General features: G+C 41.3%; 2 protein-coding genes across 2 annotated transcripts in view; both read right to left on the reverse strand.

The window, feature by feature from the left end:
* Window positions 1-18,792, reverse strand: part of LOC109422062 (protein gone early) — a 349,322-nt gene that overhangs the window by 103,934 nt on the left and 226,596 nt on the right. The gene's annotated exons all lie outside the window — the stretch shown is intronic.
* On the reverse strand, window positions 4,655-6,385 carry LOC109422067 (max-like protein X). The gene has a single exon (XM_062844855.1). It carries the CDS (start codon window positions 5,618-5,620, stop codon window positions 4,901-4,903), a length of 720 nt encoding a protein of 239 aa, XP_062700839.1. The 5' UTR covers window positions 5,621-6,385; the 3' UTR covers window positions 4,655-4,900.

Genomic DNA, 18,792 nt, shown 5'->3' on the forward strand with positions numbered 1-18,792 from the left:
GATCAATGCTTCGAATTACATATAGCGACCATCACGGAGAGACGTTAGATCCGATCGCTGACATCATTCTTTCCGAGTGATATGAACTAGCTGATACGCATTTTATGGATGTCACCGTACTGAACTGTGCGAAGTGTAAACACCAGCAACGGAGAAATTATTTCCGCATTTCCCGCAGGAATTTCTTCCAAAACTCCTCAAGCAGGTCCTTTTGAAATTTCTCTACAAATTTCTTCAAGCATTTCTCAAGAAGTTCCTTCCAAGACTTCTTCATTTGAGGATTCGACCTTCAGGGATTCCTCCAGGAGCTCTTTCTAGGATTACTCCAGATGTTCCTCTTGGGAGTTCTTCCGAAGTTCTCTTCGGAATTCTTCCAGCATTATTTTCTGGGATTGACTATGAGTTCTTTTTGGGATTCTTCGATGAGATACCTCTGCCATTTCTCTAGAAGTTTTTTTTTCTGGGACTCAACAAGGAGTTCGTTCTGGAAATTCTCCTTTTGATGATTCCTTCTTCTGATATTCCTTGAGGAGCTCTTTTTGGGATTCCTACAGAAATTCATTTTAGGACTCCTCCAAGAATTCCTTCGCGAAAAGGCACTTCTAGAGGGACTCTTGGAAGAAGGTCGGTAAGAATTCCAGCAGAAATCGCGGAACGAATTTCTAGAGGAATCTTGCGAAGCAATCTTGGAGGAATCTCAGAAAGAATTCCCGTAGGGATCTCGGAACGAACTACCGGAGGAGTCTCAAAACGAATTTTCGAAGAAATCAGGGAAAGCATTCATGAAAGAATCCTGAAAGAAATCCATGGAGAAACCTGAAAAGAAATTCTTGAAGAAATTTCGAAAAGAACCTATGGAGAAATCCCTGAATAAGTTCCTGGAGGAATCTCAGAACAAATTCCTGCAAAAATCACGGAACAAATTTCGTGAATAATCTCGAAACTCCTTAGGAAATATCAGAAGGAATTTCAAAAACAAGCTCGGAAGTAGTTCCTAAAGGAAACCCAGAAGCAAATCCTTGTAAACGAGGTAGGCGATGGAACTGTTTTTGACACTCCTGAAAAATTTCAACCTTAAGCGCAGTTTCGTGTTATAAAGGAATCGCTCCAGAAAATTCTTGACCGATGATTATGGGCTCGTCAACGAAGGAAGGTTCTGGAATTCCGCAGCTGAACGGTACGAATTTCGAGAACTGGCGTTTTCGTGTTTAACTCTATTTGGATGCAGCGGAAGTTTCGGATGTCCTAACGAAGCCAGTCCTCGGTGAAGAGGATGCTGTAAGAGCGAAGTTCCTGCAGACAGATCGGAAGGCGAAATCTCTCTAGGTTGGATTTCTTTCCGATGAGTGGCTTGATAGTCCGGGACAAGGAGATGGCTCGCGATATATGGAAGGCCCTTGAAGATACCTAAGCAAAGAAGTCTGTTGCAAGTCAGACACTGCTACGAAAACAGCTAGGAGGGGACTTCAATGCAGCATCATTTCCAGCAGTTTGATGACATTGTACGACAACTCAAGACCGCTGGCGCGAAACTCGAAGAGAACGATACGGTGTCGCAGTTATTTTTTACCCTTCCCGACAGCTATGACTCTTTGGTAACGACTTTGGAGAACATCGGTGAAAAGACCTGACGTTGGAGACCGTGAAACAACTATTGCTGGCAGAAGAATCCAAGAGGTCTGATCGGATGAAAGATTCTTGCCAGGATCGAAGCGCTGCGTTTGTCGGAGGAGGAAGCAAGAAATCTAAGAAGTTTTCCGGCAAGTGCCATCGTTGCGGCAAACAAGGCCACATGCAGAAGAATTGTCGCTTCAAAAAGCCCGAAGGTAAGGTCAACGCTGCTGTTGGAAGCAAATCTGTTTCGTTCATGGTCAACAGGATGCCGGCGCTGTTGATGAAACTATGGAACCGCATGTTCTAACTCCTAGATGTCTGCTTCAATCCATTAATCGTCTTGTGGAGCTTGCAGAACAGATAGTTTCCCGCCTCGAAGCCCGCTGGTTCGCCAATCAATGCTAGCAGAATCCTTAAGGTTGTTATCTTTGTCACTGGCGAATATGTTTCCAAATAGTGGAAACCTTTTGTTTGCGTAAAACCCTTCGCAACTAGTCGGGCTTTGTAACGATCGATTTTACCTTCACCTAGGACCGAGCGACACTTGTTTTCCTACTCCTCCGGCACGCTTTCTTCTCCTCTTTTTCTTTCTTGACAGCTGCCCAATCCGTTTCCAGCATTTCCCAAAAAATGTCGTCTTCGACGCAGTGCGCGTTTTCCAGCTGTTCCAGGAATGCCTGCATCCTAAACCTTCAGTTGAAACCCGTTCCGTCGAAAGGCTTGAGCTTGAAGAACTTCTTGTCGTCTCCCATCGTGTCGGATTTTTTCAATCGGCTTCCAGAATCTTCTCGGTTTGGGTTTACTGGGCCAACAACCTTTTAACAGAGTGAAAACTTGAAACACCTTTACTGGTTGGTGGTAGACAAAGGAATGAGCTAATTTATTTTCTAAAAGTCATACATCGAATAATCTAAGGTTGCTATGATCTATTGAACTCTAACAGTTCGTCATTGAGACTCTAGCGTCTAACATCCGTGAATTTTGCTACGACCCCGAGAATGTATTGCGGGTTTCGACCGGTTGTACCAATAGTACGACCGTGAAGAAGCCGAATGGGAAGGTACAAATTTGTGGTGATTATTCGACTGGATTGAACGCAGCTTTGGAAGCAAACAACTACCAGTCACCAGTTCCGGAGACATCTTCACCAAGCTGAACGGATTTAAGTTCTTCAGCATCATCGATTTATCGGACGCATATCTTCAAGTGGAAGTCGATGATGATTCCAACGAACTGTTGACTATCAACAACACTCATCGTGGACACTATCGTTTCAACGGACTGGCACCAGGTGTGAAGTCAGCCCCTGGAGCTTCGTAGCAGTTGATGAATGGAATGATAGCAGACCTTGAAGGCGTCGAATCTCTCCTGGATGATATCATTCAGCGAAAGCGTCTTCGTACACTTTTCAAGCGAATGGTGCAGTATGCATCTTCGTGAAGAGAAATGCAGTATTCTTCAACGTAGCTTCAAATAGTTGGGCCACATCGTTGATGAAGATGGTCTACGCCCGGATCCATCGAAGATTGAAGCTATCGTCAAGATGCCTACCAGTCAACGTTCTTTTCTGAGCGCTGTAAACTTCTATTCGAAATTTGTGCCGGAAATGCATCAATTTAGACGACCCCTCGACGTCGCTTCTGAAGAAGTATGTTCCACGAACGTTCAAGGCAGCAGATGCTGTCTACGCCAAGGTTTTCACTGCCAATAAATGGAAGTGGCCAGCAGGGATCATTATTGAAGCCAATGGACACAACGTGCTGCTTGAAAACAGAGAAGCTTCCAAGCTTCTGGAGAGAAGCTTCCAAGCTTCTGGAGAGAAGCTTCCAAGCTTCTGGAGAGAGAAGCTTCCAAGCTTCTGGAGAGAAGCTTCCAAGCTTCTGGAGAGAAGCTTCCAAGCTTCTGGAGAGAAGCTTCCAAGCTTCTGGAGAGAAGCTTCCAAGCTTCTGGAGAGAAGCTTCCAAGCTTCTGGAGAGAAGCTTCCCAGCTTCTGGAGAGAAGCTTCCAAGCTTCTGGAGAGAAGCTTCCAAGCTTCTGGAGAGAAGCTTCCAAGCTTCTGGAGAGAAGATTCCAAGCTTCTGGAGAGAAGCTTCCAAGCTTCTTGGAGAAAAGCTTCCAAGCTTCTTGGAGAAAAGCTACCAAGCGTCTTGAAGCTTCCAAGCTTCTTGGAGAGAAGCTTCCAAGCTTCTGGAGAGAAGCTTCCAAGCTTCTGGAGAGAAGCTTCCAAGCTTCTGGAGAGAAGCTTCCAAGCTTCTGGAGAGAAGCTTCCAAGCTTCTGGAGAGAAGCTTCCAAGCTTCTGGAGAGAAGCTTCCAAGCTTCTGGAGAGAAGCTTCCAAGCTTCTGGAGAGAAGCTTCCAAGCTTCTGGAGAGAAGCTTCCAAGCTTCTGGAGAGAAGCTTCCAAGCTTCCGTAGAGAAGCTTCCAAGCTTCTGGAGAGAAGCTTCCAAACTTCTGGAGAGAAGCTTCCAAGCTTCTGGAGAGAAGCTTCCAAGCTTCTGGAGAGAAGCTTCCAAGCTTCTGGAGAGAAGCTTCCAAGCTTCTGGAGAGAAGCTTCCAAGCTTCTGGAGAGAAGCTTCCAAGCTTCTGGAGAGAAGCTTCCAAGCTTCTGGAGAGAAGCTTCCAAGCTTCTGGAGAGAAGCTTCCAAGCTTCTGGAGAGAAGCTTCCAAGCTTCTGGAGAGAAGCTTCCAAGCTTCTGGAGAGAAGCTTCCAAGCTTCTGGAGAGAAGCTTCCAAGCTTCTGGAGAGAAGCTTCCAAGCTTCTGGAGAGAAGCTTCCAAGATTCTGGAGAGAAGCTTCCAAGCTTCTGGAGAGAAGCTTCCAAGCTTCTGGAGAAAAGCTTGAAAACTTCTGGAGAAAATCTTCCAAGCTTCTGGAGAGAAGCCTGGAGAGAAGCTTCCAAGCTTCTGGAGAAAAGCCTGTAGAGAAGCTTCCAAGCTTCTGGAGAAAAGGACGCGCGAAAAGTCGGAAGTCTTTAGTTACCTGCTCAATCAATGTACATCAGTTTGTGAACAACATTCGACGATCTCAACAGGACGAACCATTGGAGGAACAGCAAGAACTGCAAAGTGTGAAACAGACTCTTTGGCAACAAACGCAGCGAGAAAAGCGGAAAACCAGAAGGCGTTTCACACTCGAGATGGTTACTACAAATTGTGAACCAATTTGAGTGCTGTGGTTTTAAAACAAGGTTTTTTTTCTGTTTCTGTGCTTTTATTGAAATATCCAAAACTTTTCTATACGTTATTTTGTCACACACACAGGTATACTTCGTTATACATGAACATGATCACTCTCGCTTGCTGCTCTGCCCTTGATCCTGCTGGCGGCTGCTCTGTGCCACAATCGCACCCTCCTCGGAGGTACGGACTCCAGCGAGGGCGCGATTGACCACGTCCCGCATCAGGTGCGGCTGGAACTGCTCCTCCATCCATGGGATCGCGCTGGACGTAAGCTCAGCAAAAGAGTTCACTGGCAGCCGGTCAAATGACTCGAACATCTCATCCATAATGTTCCGAAACACCCGGAACTTTACTTCATCACTGACGGGCTCTCCAGTCTTGTCGGGTTCTTCTTGCTGCTGTTGTTGCATCGTTTCATAGTTATTATGAATTATGCGGATGGCCGAAATCTCCCTGCGGAGTGAGGACGCGGCTTCTTCCTGCTGCTGCTTGTGTTCGTGTAGGTATCCGATATAGTCGATTGATTTTTGCAGTACGGACGCCTTGCTCAGTTTGCATCCGGATTCATCGGTTTGCTGACAAGTCGGAACCAATTCCTGCAGCGAGTCGTATCCTCTCTTGATGGCATCACGCCGCTTCTGCTCAGCCTGCGAGTGAGCTGAGCGACGACGTTCCCTACCAACGTTCCTGTTATCTCCATAATCTTCCTCGTCCTCTGAATTGTGAGCCGAACGGGTTGGAGTAGGGGTACTGGCCGGGCTCGAACATCTGGATGAGCTGGAAGGTTCCATTTTCATATCCTCTTCGTTTTTGATGCTCTCGGACATTCTGCTGCTACTAATTCAACCTGCGAAATTCGGTGTATCTTATGAACACTGTTGTAGCTTTTCACACAATAAATTGGCCAATAAGCGATTGGAGATGACGTGCCAGCGGTTTCTGCTCTTTGTTGGTTTGATTAACTGCTCTGGCTTTCCGTGTAACACAATCTGGAGATATCAACTGCTCTACTGACTAGCAAAGGCCTCACTCAACGACGAGGATGCGATGTACGATTATTTATATAATGAAGGTAGAGTGAGTGGCCATCCAGAAATTATACCTATAACATACCATAGCATAGCCGACCGTGCACACATCCTGGGATGGAGCGGCCATTCAAAAATTATACCTATGCCATAGGTAAATACTTTATTTTTTTCGAACCAACGAAATCGACGTGATGGGTACGTGCATTAAAAAAAACAAACCCATACCACAACAAAAACTATTTCATGAATTATCAAAATAATAACTATACAGTACACGCTAAGAAAATGTTACTCTAAAATGAGTAAGATTCACACAAAACTGAGCTAAACTGGAACAGCTCAAAAAATGAGTAAATTGCATTTCCAGCGATAGCGCTGGCCCAAGTGTAAAAATCCAACCAATTTAGGCCGTATAATATTCTTCACATCCGCAAGAATATTATACGACTTAAACTGATGAGATTTTCGCACTTGGGCCAGCGCTATCGCTGGAAGAAAAATTTACTCAATTTTGAGTTGTCCCACTTTAGCTCCAAAATGAGTGAATTTTCTGACCGTGTAGGCTGCGGCTTATTTTTCAAAAGTGGTTGAAACCTGGAATTCGTAAGCTCTTTTGGATTCAAATGGCACAAAAAGAGAACTTCTGAGTTTCACAAATTAAATTTCGAATAAACTCGTAGAACATCATTTTTTCCCCAAAGTCACACAAAATATGAGTTTTTGAAGATTTAATTTATTTTTTCATCTAAAATGAATTTACCTTAATACCACAACGATGGGCACACTTACCCTATATACAATTAAAAACTACTTACAACTTCGGTGTTTCACCCGTGCTGTTGCTTGGTTTGATGAACTTTTTATGCTTTAGAGGAATTCCACGGAGTCATGTCAGTCGATCCTGAGCGACCATTTCAAAAATATCTGAAACTTTGCACAGTTTTTCAATTTCATCTAAATCGCCATTTTTCGATATCAAACCTTCATATTCACTCACGACTAACTTTTCAAAAGGGTGTATGCGAAAATAGTTCAAAAATATTCTAAAAGCTGTACAGCAAAAACGGATTGTTCGATTGTTATGAATTTTTCAGCAAAGTTAGATAACTAAATGATGATTCCTTAGAAAATATACACTGTAAAAAATTTCTTTTTTTACTATAAAAAAATATGATCTTTGTCACAAAAACTCAAATATCTCAGAACCCTATCTTTTTACCAACGTCAATTTTTTAGGGAAAATGGCCCATTATATCAGCTATCTACCATAAAATTTTGGTGATGGTAAACTGATAAACAAAAAAGTTATGACATTTCAAACATTTCACAATTTTTACATTTAGTAACAAAAAAAAATTTTTTTTCTGTGTAAATTATTTCGAGAACTATATTTTGATGCTGATTTTATTGTAAAGGCTACCGCATGAATTAAACAAGTTGTTTTCATGATATTTTTGTTTGATTATTTATAATTACTATAGTATCTATTTGAACCTTACACGCGATCCAGTGTTGTGATCAAAAATATTGAGATTGTCATACTTTTTATTGTACGTGACTGGTGAAAAAATCCCTTGATAGTGTTGAAAAGCTGTTGATCATAAGAAAAATGGAATTAAACTTATTTTGAAGACGAAAGCTGCATAATAAAAGTTTTATATATACGCGTATACGTCTAGTTGATCTGCAAAAAAATACCTCTTAGAGAACAGACTTTATGATCGGAAAAATGCGAGTAACTTCAACAACAACAAATCCATGAGAGGTACATACCACAGACAAACAGACAAAACGCCTAGAACAATTTTCGTGAAAATCCATCGCCCAGTTCACACTACCACCACCTGGTGGAAATGTTTCACGAAACACTGCGTTGTGCAATATCGTCATCAGAAGGCGCTAGTGTGAAACGTCAAACGCAAAGAAAAACGATGGGCACTCTTCTGGTTATGAAAGCCACAACCAAGATTCAAAATGATCGTTAAAGGCGTGGTCAATGAAAATTTCGTCAGTGTTACGTTTGTTTGTCTGTATAATACATACCATGAAAATGCTCACGAAAAAGCAAAAAAAATACTACCGCTATGGATATTAAAAATTTTATAGTAAATTTTTTCTTCGTCCAAGCAAACAACACCAAACTAGTCAGTTAAAACTAATAAGTGATTTTGTTTATTATAATGTAACGAACAACATGAACAGTCGCTTTCTCAAAGGTCTTCAACTCAACGCTCTCTTGTAGACCGCTTGTGAAAAAAAATGTTCAAAAGAGTTACGAAATCTCATAGATAAACTGAAAGAGACTGGTTATGCCCAAATTGAATACAAATTTACGCATTTGCACGTCCTGCCGTCTAGACTTTGACAAACGAGCCATCTGTATATCATCGGTAAAGCAGGGCGCAGGAAGTTCGAAAACGACAACAACTGAGAAATTGCCAGAAGTGCTAAGTGCAGAGAGTCATGCCACCGTACCATCAGCGACATCTGTTTAAACAATTTAATCACGCCTCTTTTCAAAAATGCTTTGAAATATACTTCAACATTTATACCCATTTCAATATTTTTAACGTTGCAAAACACGCTTTCAACATTCATCTTGAAGAAGAGGGAAAACACTTGTCCTCAAATGTAACAGCAAATTAATCAATAAACGACTAATGCGCGGAGGGCGTGATAAAATCGGAACAGTACTGTACACATAATATACATAATACATAATAAAAACAGATTGTTTTACTCACGCAAGGCCATTAACAATAAAATCAGCATCAAACTGCGCTTTCCGGCCGAAATAATTTACACTAAAAAAAATTATTACTAAATGTGAAAATTGTGGAATGTTTGAATTGTCATAACTTTTGTGTTTATTAGTTTATCATCACCAAATTTTTATGGTAGATTGCTAATACAATGGACCGTTTTCCCTAAAAAATTACATTGGTAAAAAGATAGGGTTTTGAGATATTTGAGTTTTTGTGACAAAAATGATATTTTTTAATGTTAAAAAAAGATTTTTTTTTCACAGTGTACATTTTCTTAGGAATCACCATTTAGTTATCTAACTTTGCTGAACAATAAAATCTGCATGTAACTGCGATTTCTGATCGAAATAATTTACACATAAAAAAATATTTACCAAATGTGAAAATTGTGAAATGTTTGAAATGTTATAACTTTTTTGTTTATTAGTTTACCATCACCAAATTTTTATGGTAGATTGCTAATACAATGGACCGTCTTCCCTAAAAAAATTACGTTGGTAAAAAGATAGGGTTTTGAGATATTTGAGTTTTTGTGACAAAAATGATATTTTTTAATGTTAAAAAAGATGTTTTTTCACAGTGTATATTTTCTTAGGAATCACCATTTAGTTATCTAACTTTGCTGAAAAATTTATTGCAATCGAACGAACCATTTTGGCTGTGCAGATTTTTGAATATTTTTGAACCATTTTCACATACACCCTTTTGAAAAGTTAGTCGTGATTCAAAATAAAAATTTGATATCGGAAAATGACGATTTAGATGGAACTTAAAAACTGTGCAAAGTTTCAGTTCAATAGAAAATCATGAATTAAAAAATTTCCTTAATTTTGATGCTGTTGCTTGGAATCGCTCTTTACACATATTGACAGCACGAGACAAAACATTTCTCACGTAACACGTTCAGAAACACGTATTTTATCGGAAAAATCTGAATTTTGGCAAAATTGCTTAATTTCGGGCTCAAAGTGAAAAATTTATTCTCAACTAGCAGTCCCGGCAAACGTCGTACTGCCTGCCTACTCTGTTTTTGACATCCGCTTCCATGAAGAAATGCCCCTCAAAATGGAATGTCAGATTTTTCTGTATTTCTTGCCTTCCCGGTCACTTTTTCCAATTATTTTTTCGTACGAACACGTCGGAGGCCTGGCGGAATGCAACAATGACCGAATCATGTCGATCTGTTGACCCGTTCCCGAGCCTTTTCGTGACATACAAACACCATTCCATTTTTATTTATATAGAAGATAATCGTATGGAAGCCTCAAACTTCAATTTTTGGAGTGTTCTGAATCAAAAACAATTTTCATGATCGAAATGCGAGGAAAAAAAATTATAAAAATTCTCCAGTGTGTTCCATATCCTTAAATATGATACTAAGGCCGTTCGCAATGCTGTTTTATTTTGTATGGCGAGTTTTAAAAATTTTAAAACTCGCCATACAAAATAAAACAGCATTGCGAACGGTCTAATTATCTGGTTTGGAGTAAAAAATTGCAAATAATCGTCAAAAACTCCAATTTTGCATGTAAAAATCAAGTTTTAAGGCATGTTTTGGCAGTTTTTGGTGGAAAGTATCATCACAGATAACAGATGTTTATGCTAGTACAAATTTTTCGCAGAATCCTGTGTAAATGTTCAAAACGATATACGTTGGCTCACTACCGCCATCTACTCAACTTATTGCGACATTACATCGAACTTGAATGCAAGAATAGTTCAAAGTCCCAGTTTCATTCAAGATCGAATACAATCTTGAGTGTAAAATTGCGTAGTGCATGCAATCTTGAAAGCGATCACTGACTATCGATCACTGCGCCATCTCTAAATGATTGCTACATGAGTCTCAGCTGCTCGTTACATACAAAATGGCTGTTGAGCATTTTTACACACATTGCCAATATGAGCATAAACGTCTGTTATCTGTGGTATCATAAAAATGACTACTTAGATGAAAAGTTTGTTCAGGACAAAGATAGGCAACAAAAATATCTACAAAAGCGAGCTAAAAAATTCAAAATTGGTCAAACGGTTAAAAAGTTATAGGACTCTAAAGTTAAAAACTTTTGTAAAAAGAGGAAAAAAATAAATTAAATCTTCAAAAACTCATATTTTGCGTGACTTTGGAAAAAAATGATGTTCTACGAGTTTATTCGAAATTTAATTTGTGAGAAATTTATAAAAACAAAAGATTGAAAATCGGTTGAAAATTGAGAAAGTTATGACACTTGAAGTGAAAACACCTTTCTATTACTCGAAAATTCAACTTTGAAGCGATTGCGCGACCTCTAAATCTCAATCTTTTTGGCTTAAACTCAGAAGTTTCTCTTTTTGTGTCATTTGAATCCAAAAGATCTTACGAATTCCAGGTTTCAACAACTTTTGAAAAATAAGCCGCAGCCTACTAAACAGCATCGTCCAAAAATTTTATTGTTTCCTAAATTTCTCAAATTCAATTCGATTCCCACATGACTGAAAATCTAATAAACATCATTCGCACCCAAACCGATGATTTCGCTTCAGTGTCATCGATTTAGTTGCTCCTCATTCCCTCAGATGGCACCATTCCATCCAAAGAGATAAAACAATCTTCTCGACTAGGCTTCCCAGGCAGAAACGAAACGAGCGAAACAAATTATGATAATCACATTTTACGGCTAGCACGTCTCGATGGCTGGTGTGTCGGGTATCGGGCCGGTATTTCATTCATGCTTTGGCGTTGTCGCACATACACACAAATCTGCTTCATTCACACCTTTCTGGTTGGTTTGGGTGCTTGTCTCTCGCATCACTCGAGCCGAAACCAACCGAAAAATTTTGTTAGGACCACCTGTTGAGCGTCGTCGTCGATGGAAGTTGGTTGGAGCTAGAAGCACGCTACCTTATGCCTGTTGATTTCCCCTTTCCAGGATAATTGCTACTTTTACGGTTGACTGTTTACGGTAGGAAAATAAACCATTTGGCATCGAATTCGGGGCTTGTAATGTAGGGTACGAGCACCATGAGTAATCTCATGCCAATACCAACATGTTGAAAAAACTAATACCCTACATGTTTGAAAAATGTTTAAATATTAGTATTTTCCTCTGATGATTGCAGTGACAATCTTTAGGGCCCATATAGCCGAGGCGGTAAACGCACGGGTATTCAGCATGACCATGCTGAGGGTGACGGGTTCGATTCCCGGTCGGTCCAGGATCTTTTCGTAAAGGAAATTTCCTTGACTTCCTTGGGCATAGAGTATCTTCGTGCCTGCCACACGATATACGCATACAAAATGGTCATTGGCAGAGGAAGCTCTCAGTTAATAACTGTGGAAGTGCTCATAGAACACTAAGCTGAGAAGCAGGCTTTGTCCCAACGAGGACGTTACGCCAAGAAGAGAGAGAGAGATTGCAGTGACAGGGCTGGTAGCGGTTGTTCTAGTAAATTCCAGAAGTAATTTGTGTAAGATCCACAAACGTCTATTTTCATTCATGTCGTGCTCCCAAATACTCTGTTTGTCAGTTTAATGTTCCATTGGAACTTCCAAAGTTATTAACTTAGAGCATTTATTTGAACTAAAATGATCTTCTCTGAAGATATCTAGTGTCTAAAATACTCTAGAACAGAGAAAACTAGTTTCTGCTGGAAGATCTTCCAAAGGATTCCCTGTTGTGCATTTGGACGAGTCGGACGTGTGCTCCGTATCTCACCACGCGATAGACCTCGTAGAAGTAGAGTTTTTTCCCCCGCAATTGCGGAAGGTTTTTTATATCGTGCGTTCTCCTGCTTGTGCGAAGTGTAGTGTCGCAAGGTGGTATCCAGCGCAACGCGGAAGCGAGGTGCTTGCATCATCGTACATCAAGGTCAACGAATAATCGCATCCAAAAGTCATCATTATCGCCATCATCAGCCCTCCGTCAACAAAGAGGACGGCGGCGACGGGTGCGAAGGCAGACGCGACGGACAACTTTACCATCTGCCTGCCTGTGATAAATATCTACCTGCTCCGGTCAGATAAGTATCACTCTTTCGATACACTCTTTTGTCCGCCCAATTTGTTTTGATCGCTTTTGTCTATTGTATCCCCAGTCCACATTCGACCACGTGCTTTTTTTTGACATCCATAACAGTGGTTCCCAAACTACTGTATACGGGTAAGGGTGTACAAACTGTAAATAACAGAACATTTTTTTTTGTTTGTTTTTTTTTTTATTAGCTATTTTTTCTTTCTTTTCAATACCGTTTTTTTTTTTGCATCCTACAGGGTGCGCTAAAATAAACATAAGAATTGAATTCGTATATTATTAGCTCAAGTTTTTTTTTTTTTTTTTTGCTTTAATTTTTTTTTATATATTATTAACATTGTTTGGTTTACAAACCAAACAGTTGTCGTCCTAAGGAAGAAAGTGCACTGTAAATACTTTAAGGTTTTTCTCTTCCTCTTTTGCACTTTTGAGTTATTTTCCATAAATTTGTTTCCACATGGACGATTCAATTGGAGGCGAAACGCCTCCCAATGATATCATTGCTCGTACGCGGTTTTACCAGCCATCTTCGCCTGGACCTTGGGTTGTCTATTTCCGGCGCAAATGCAAACCATTGAATATGCTTTCGATTTCTCGAGAGCTGACGCGTAAGTATCCTGGGACCGTTATTCACCAAGTGAAAGCATCCAAGCTGCGTGTTACCGCACCTAGCTACAAAGCAGCAAATGAAATTGCTCAACACGAAGCGTTTACTGTTGAATACGCGGTCTATGTGCCAGCACGAGAAGTGGAGGTGGAGGGGAAGATCCTCGACGAAATGCTGACATGTGAGGACATCAAGACCGGCTTTGGTCGATTCAAAAATAGGTCAATTCCTGATGTGGCTATCCTAGACTGTAAACGCTTATCTAAGGTTTCCATGGAAGGAAATAAAAAGGTGTACTCGCCTTCAGCGTTTTTTCGAGTGACTTTTCCAGGTTCCGTCCTCCCGGAATTTGTTGTAATTGATGGTGGTTTTTACCCAGTGCATCTTTTTAGGCCGAAGGTTTTTAATTGTACCAAATGCAAGCAGTTTGGTCACAGTGATAGCTTTTGCGACAACAAGCCCCGTTGTGGCAAATGCAACCAAGCTCACTTGGAGGACTCTTGCACACAGGAAGCGGAAAAATGTAGCTACTGTGGCGGAGATCCACACGACTTGCAAGTTTGCCCGGCTTACAAAAGACGCATTCGAAATGAGAGTCGCTCTATCATAAAGCGCTCCAAACAGACATATGCGGAGATGGTGAAATCTTTTAAAACACCAGATTCCGTGTCTGAATCAGCTGTCCCAGTTGAAAATCCCTATCAGGAGTTGTCTTCCGATGATCAGGACGATGGCGAAACTGATGAGGGTGGATCTCTTTCGGAGGTACACACACCTGGAAAAAGGAAGTCATCATCTTCCCCGGGATTGCGCCGAAAGGTCTTTTTAAAGTCTTCCCTCAAAAGTTTGCCTAATGATAAAGGAGACGGGGTAAACTTAAAAACTCCGAAGAATCAGGTTCCTCTAGCTTCAGCTCCATGTTGTAGCAAGAACCTGTCACCCCCGTCTCCGCCTGTTAAATACACTTCAAAGAGAAATAATCGACAAGGTAGCAAGAAAAAAGCTACCAAAGCTCCTCGCAGTTCAAGCAAGCCTCCTAGACCCAAGCGAGGACTGTTTACTTTTAGGGTTCTCGTGGATCGCTTATATAATGCCCTCAGCCTTCCAGAAACATTAAGAGGCATTATTGATATGTTTATACCTACAGTAGAAGAATATTTTCGGAATCTGACACAATCATGGCCCCTCCTTGCTGCGATCATATCTTTCGATGGATAATTCATCAAGTGAGGTACAAGATATGATCACTGTGCTACAGTGGAACTGTCATAGTCTGAAACCTAAATTAGACCTGTTTAAGTTTTTGATTCACAACTCTGATTGTGATATTTTTGCCCTTTGTGAAACATGGCTTTCTTCTGAAGATGAACTCAACTTCCACGATTTTAACATTATACGCCAGGATAGAGATGACCATTATGGGGGAGTTCTTTTGGGGATCAAAAAGACTTACTCATTTTATAGAATTCCAATCGCGACTCATCCTGGCGTAGAAATCGTCGCTTGCCAAATAAACGTAAAGGGTAAAGAACTTTGCGTAGCTTCCGTTTACATTCCTCCAAGAATTTCAATTAACCGCCGTCATCTTTGGAATGCGGTTTCTGCACTATCACATCCAGTTTTAATTCTGGGTGATATGAACGCGCATGGTACAGGGTGGGGCGAACCATATGACGATAATAGAGCGGCCATTTTCTATGATTTGTGCGACGATTTCAATTTGAACATTTTAAATACAGGTGAAGTGACACGTATTGCATCTGACGGCAAAGAAAGTCGTCTCGACCTATCACTGGGGTCAAGCTCACTATCATTCGATTGCTTGTGGAAGGTGATCGAGGATCCTCATGGTAGTGATCACTTACCCATTATAACCACCATAAAGCATAATAGTGAAAGGTCAGACCATCCAATTCAGGTTCCTTTTGACCTCACAAGGAATATCGATTGGCAAAAGTATGCAGAAGCGGTTTCTTTTGGCATCGAATCATTCAATCCCCTCCCACCTTTGGATGAGTATCGATTCCTGTCTGAACTGATATATAAGAGTGCATTAGAATCACAAAAACGACGTGTTCCAAGTGCAACCTTCAAAAGAAGACCAGCCACACTAGGTTGGGATGATGATTGCACCCAGTTGTATCTTAAAAAATCTGATGCTTTCAAAACTTTTCGTAGGCACGGTACCTCAGATCTTTATCAAGAGTACGCAAAGCCGAATACTCCAACCGTTGGATATTCAGCTTTGCGAAAAAGGTCTGCCCAGACTCAGTCCCAGCACAACCGATTTCTTGGGAAACATCCCCAAGAGACGGTTCTCTGGACAGACCCTTCACTATGCTGGAACTTTCTATGGCTCTTCTTTCATCAAACAATTCCGCTCCGGGACGCGATATGATCAAGTTCAATCTTCTAAAGAATCTCCCAGATATCGCGAAAAGACGATTACTGGACCTGTTCAACTCATTCATGGAGAACAACATCGTTCCGCATGAATGGAGACAGGTCAAAGTAATAGCTATTCAAAAGCCTGGTAAACCAGCGTCTGATCATAATTCATACCGCCCAATTGCTATGTTATCATGTTTAAGGAAATTGTTGGAAAAAATGATCCTATCACGACTCGATCATTGGGTCGAATCGAATAACTTGCTTTCAAATACACAGTTCGGGTTTCGCAAGGGCAAAGGAACAAACGATTGTCTAGCGTTGCTTTCAACAGATATTCAACTGGCCTTTGCGGAAAAGGAGCAACTGGCTTCAGTTTTCTTGGATATTAAGGGCGCCTTTGATTCAGTTTCCATAGGAATATTGTCAGAAAAACTGCACAATAGTGGACTTCCAGGAATTTTAAATAATTTCTTGTATAATTTGTTGTCAGAAAAACATATGAGCTTCAATCTCGGACAACTGACAACTTCCAGAATAAGTTACATGGGCCTACCCCAAGGCTCATGTTTAAGTCCCTTGCTTTATAATTTTTACGTGAAAGACATTGATAGTTGCTTGGAAGGACAATGCACGCTAAGACAACTTGCAGATGATGCTGTGGTTTCTCTAAAAGGCCCACATGCAGAAATGTTGCAAAGACCATTGCAAAATTCTCTAAATAATCTGTCAATCTGGGCAAGAGATTTAGGGATCGAGTTTGCTCCGCAAAAAACTCAATTGGTTGTGTTTTCTAGAAAGCGGAACCCAGCCCAACTGAAACTCAATCTTTTGGGAATAGAAATCGACCAGTCTTTGACTTCGAAATACCTTGGGGTCTGGTTTGATTCAAAAGGCACTTGGGGTACCCAAATCAAGTATTTGGTGCAAAAATGTCAACAAAGGATCAATTTTCTACGCACAATTACCGGAACATGGTGGGGTGCTCACCCGGAAGACCTCATAAAACTTTACAAAACGACTATTCTCTCTGTTATTGAGTATGGCTCTTTCTGTTTCCACTCAGCAGCAAACTGCCACCTAATAAAGTTGGAACGAATTCAATACCGTTGTTTGCGTATTGCTCTCGGCTGTATGCACTCAACGCATAATGCGAGCCTTGAGGTCCTGGCAGGGGTGAAACCTCTCCAGAACCGATTCTGGGAGCTCTCGCTAAGGTTACTTATCAAGTGTGGAGTGAGCAACACACTTGTCATTGAAAATTTCGAAGAAATGCTCAGTCTGAACACTCAATCAAAATTCATGAGAATCTATCTGTTCTACATGTCATCTGATATAAGCCTACCAAGTTATAATCATCCCCGTATACACTTCACTAATGACAGTTCCTCTGTTAAATACGATCTGTCCATGAAACAAGCTATTCATGGAATACCAGATCAACTTCGATGTATATCTATTCCTCGCATTTTTAACGAAAAGTACCAAAATGTCAATTCCTGTAAGAGATTCTTCACTGATGGGTCTCGCATAAATGGATCCACTGGTTTCGGTGTTTTCAATGAAAATTTCACCGCCTTCCGCAAACTTCAGGAACCTTGTTCGGTTTATGTTGCTGAGCTGGCAGCAATCAACTTCGCTTTGGGGATGATTTCCAACATGCCCGTAGACCATTTCTTCATCTTCTCGGATAGCCTTAGTTCGATTGAGGCACTCCGGTCGATGAAACCTGTAAAACATTCATCTTACTTTCTTACAAAAATAAGGGAGCAGATGGGTGCACTGGTCGAAAGATCATACAAGATTACCTTTGTATGGGTCCCCTCACATTGCTCAATTTATGGCAATGAGAAGGCGGACTCTCTCGCAAAGGTGGGCGCACAGGAAGGTGAGATCTATGATAGAAGAATTTCACATGATGAATTTTTCCATTTTGTTCGCCAGAGTTCTCTTCAAAGTTGGCAAAATGATTGGCGAGATGGCCAGCTGGGACGGTGGTTACATTCCATTATTCCTAATGTTTCTTTGCGAGTGTGGTGGTATGGTCTGGATGTAAGTCGCAATTTCATTCGCGTGATGTCAAGACTTATGTCCAACCATTACTCGCTAGACGCGCATTTACACAGGATTAACCTCGCGTTGAGCAATGTTTGTACTAAGTGCGGTTCCGGTTATGATGACATCGACCACGTAGTTTGGCAATGCCCGGATAATGACGCCTCCAGAGCGCTACTTTTGGATACCCTTGAGGCCCGAGGTAGACAACCCTTTGTTCTTGTGAGAGATGTGTTGGGGACCCGCGATGTCACATACATGGGATGTATTTTCGACTTTCTTCGCTCTGCTGGTATAAAAGTTTAATTCGCTTGTGTTTTCTTCTCCAGTTTTTTTTTTTCTCTGTTTTGTCCTCTTTGTGTTACCAAGCTGCTCCTGGCCATCCGGAAAACCAAGTCCCACAACAAGTTGGTACCAACACCACAAGGCACCGAATACGCTAGCAAGATGCGATTCACCCCCGGATGAGCAGCAGTGAAACCTTTGGCCCAATCCTTACCCTGTCCATCCCTCAAAATGTGACCTTCTAACCTCGAGCTGCCACGAGTACCCTGGCTTCCACCCATTACTAACAGATATCATTAAAAAGTTATTACTCTGTATAATGTATACTATTAAGTACAAAGAAAGATCCTCGGCTCCGTAAAGCGTTATACGCGATTGAGCCCCAAATAAACGAACTAGTTAAAAAAAAAAAAAAAAAAGATCTTCCAAATGTCTGCTGGAAACGTTCCCAAGTTTCTGTTGGGAGCTTCCTCCGCGGTTCTCCACAATTTTTTTTTTTTTCTGTATTAACGAGATTTTTAGCCCTAGGCTAGTTCATCTCGGGACCCACGCTTTACTTCCCTTCCGAAGGAAGAACTCACATTTTGCGAGTTTGTCGGGAGTGGGATTCGATCCCAGGTCCTCGGCGTGATAGTCAAGTGTTCTAACCATCACACCAGGTCCGCTCCCAGTTTATCCACAAATTTGTTTCAGGAGTTTCTTCTGGAATTCCAAGAAGCTCTTAACCTTTCAGGACGCGCGCCATCAAGCAACCGAAACTGCACCGCGCTCGCGCTGTTGACGACTAAGGGCCTGTCCATAAACTACGTAGACTCTAAGGGGGGACGGGGGGGTCTGGCCAAAGTCTACGCTCCATAC

Source organism: Aedes albopictus, chromosome 1 (genome assembly GCF_035046485.1).
Source record: "Aedes albopictus strain Foshan chromosome 1, AalbF5, whole genome shotgun sequence".
In the NCBI taxonomy this organism is placed as follows: Eukaryota; Metazoa; Arthropoda; class Insecta; order Diptera; family Culicidae; genus Aedes; species Aedes albopictus.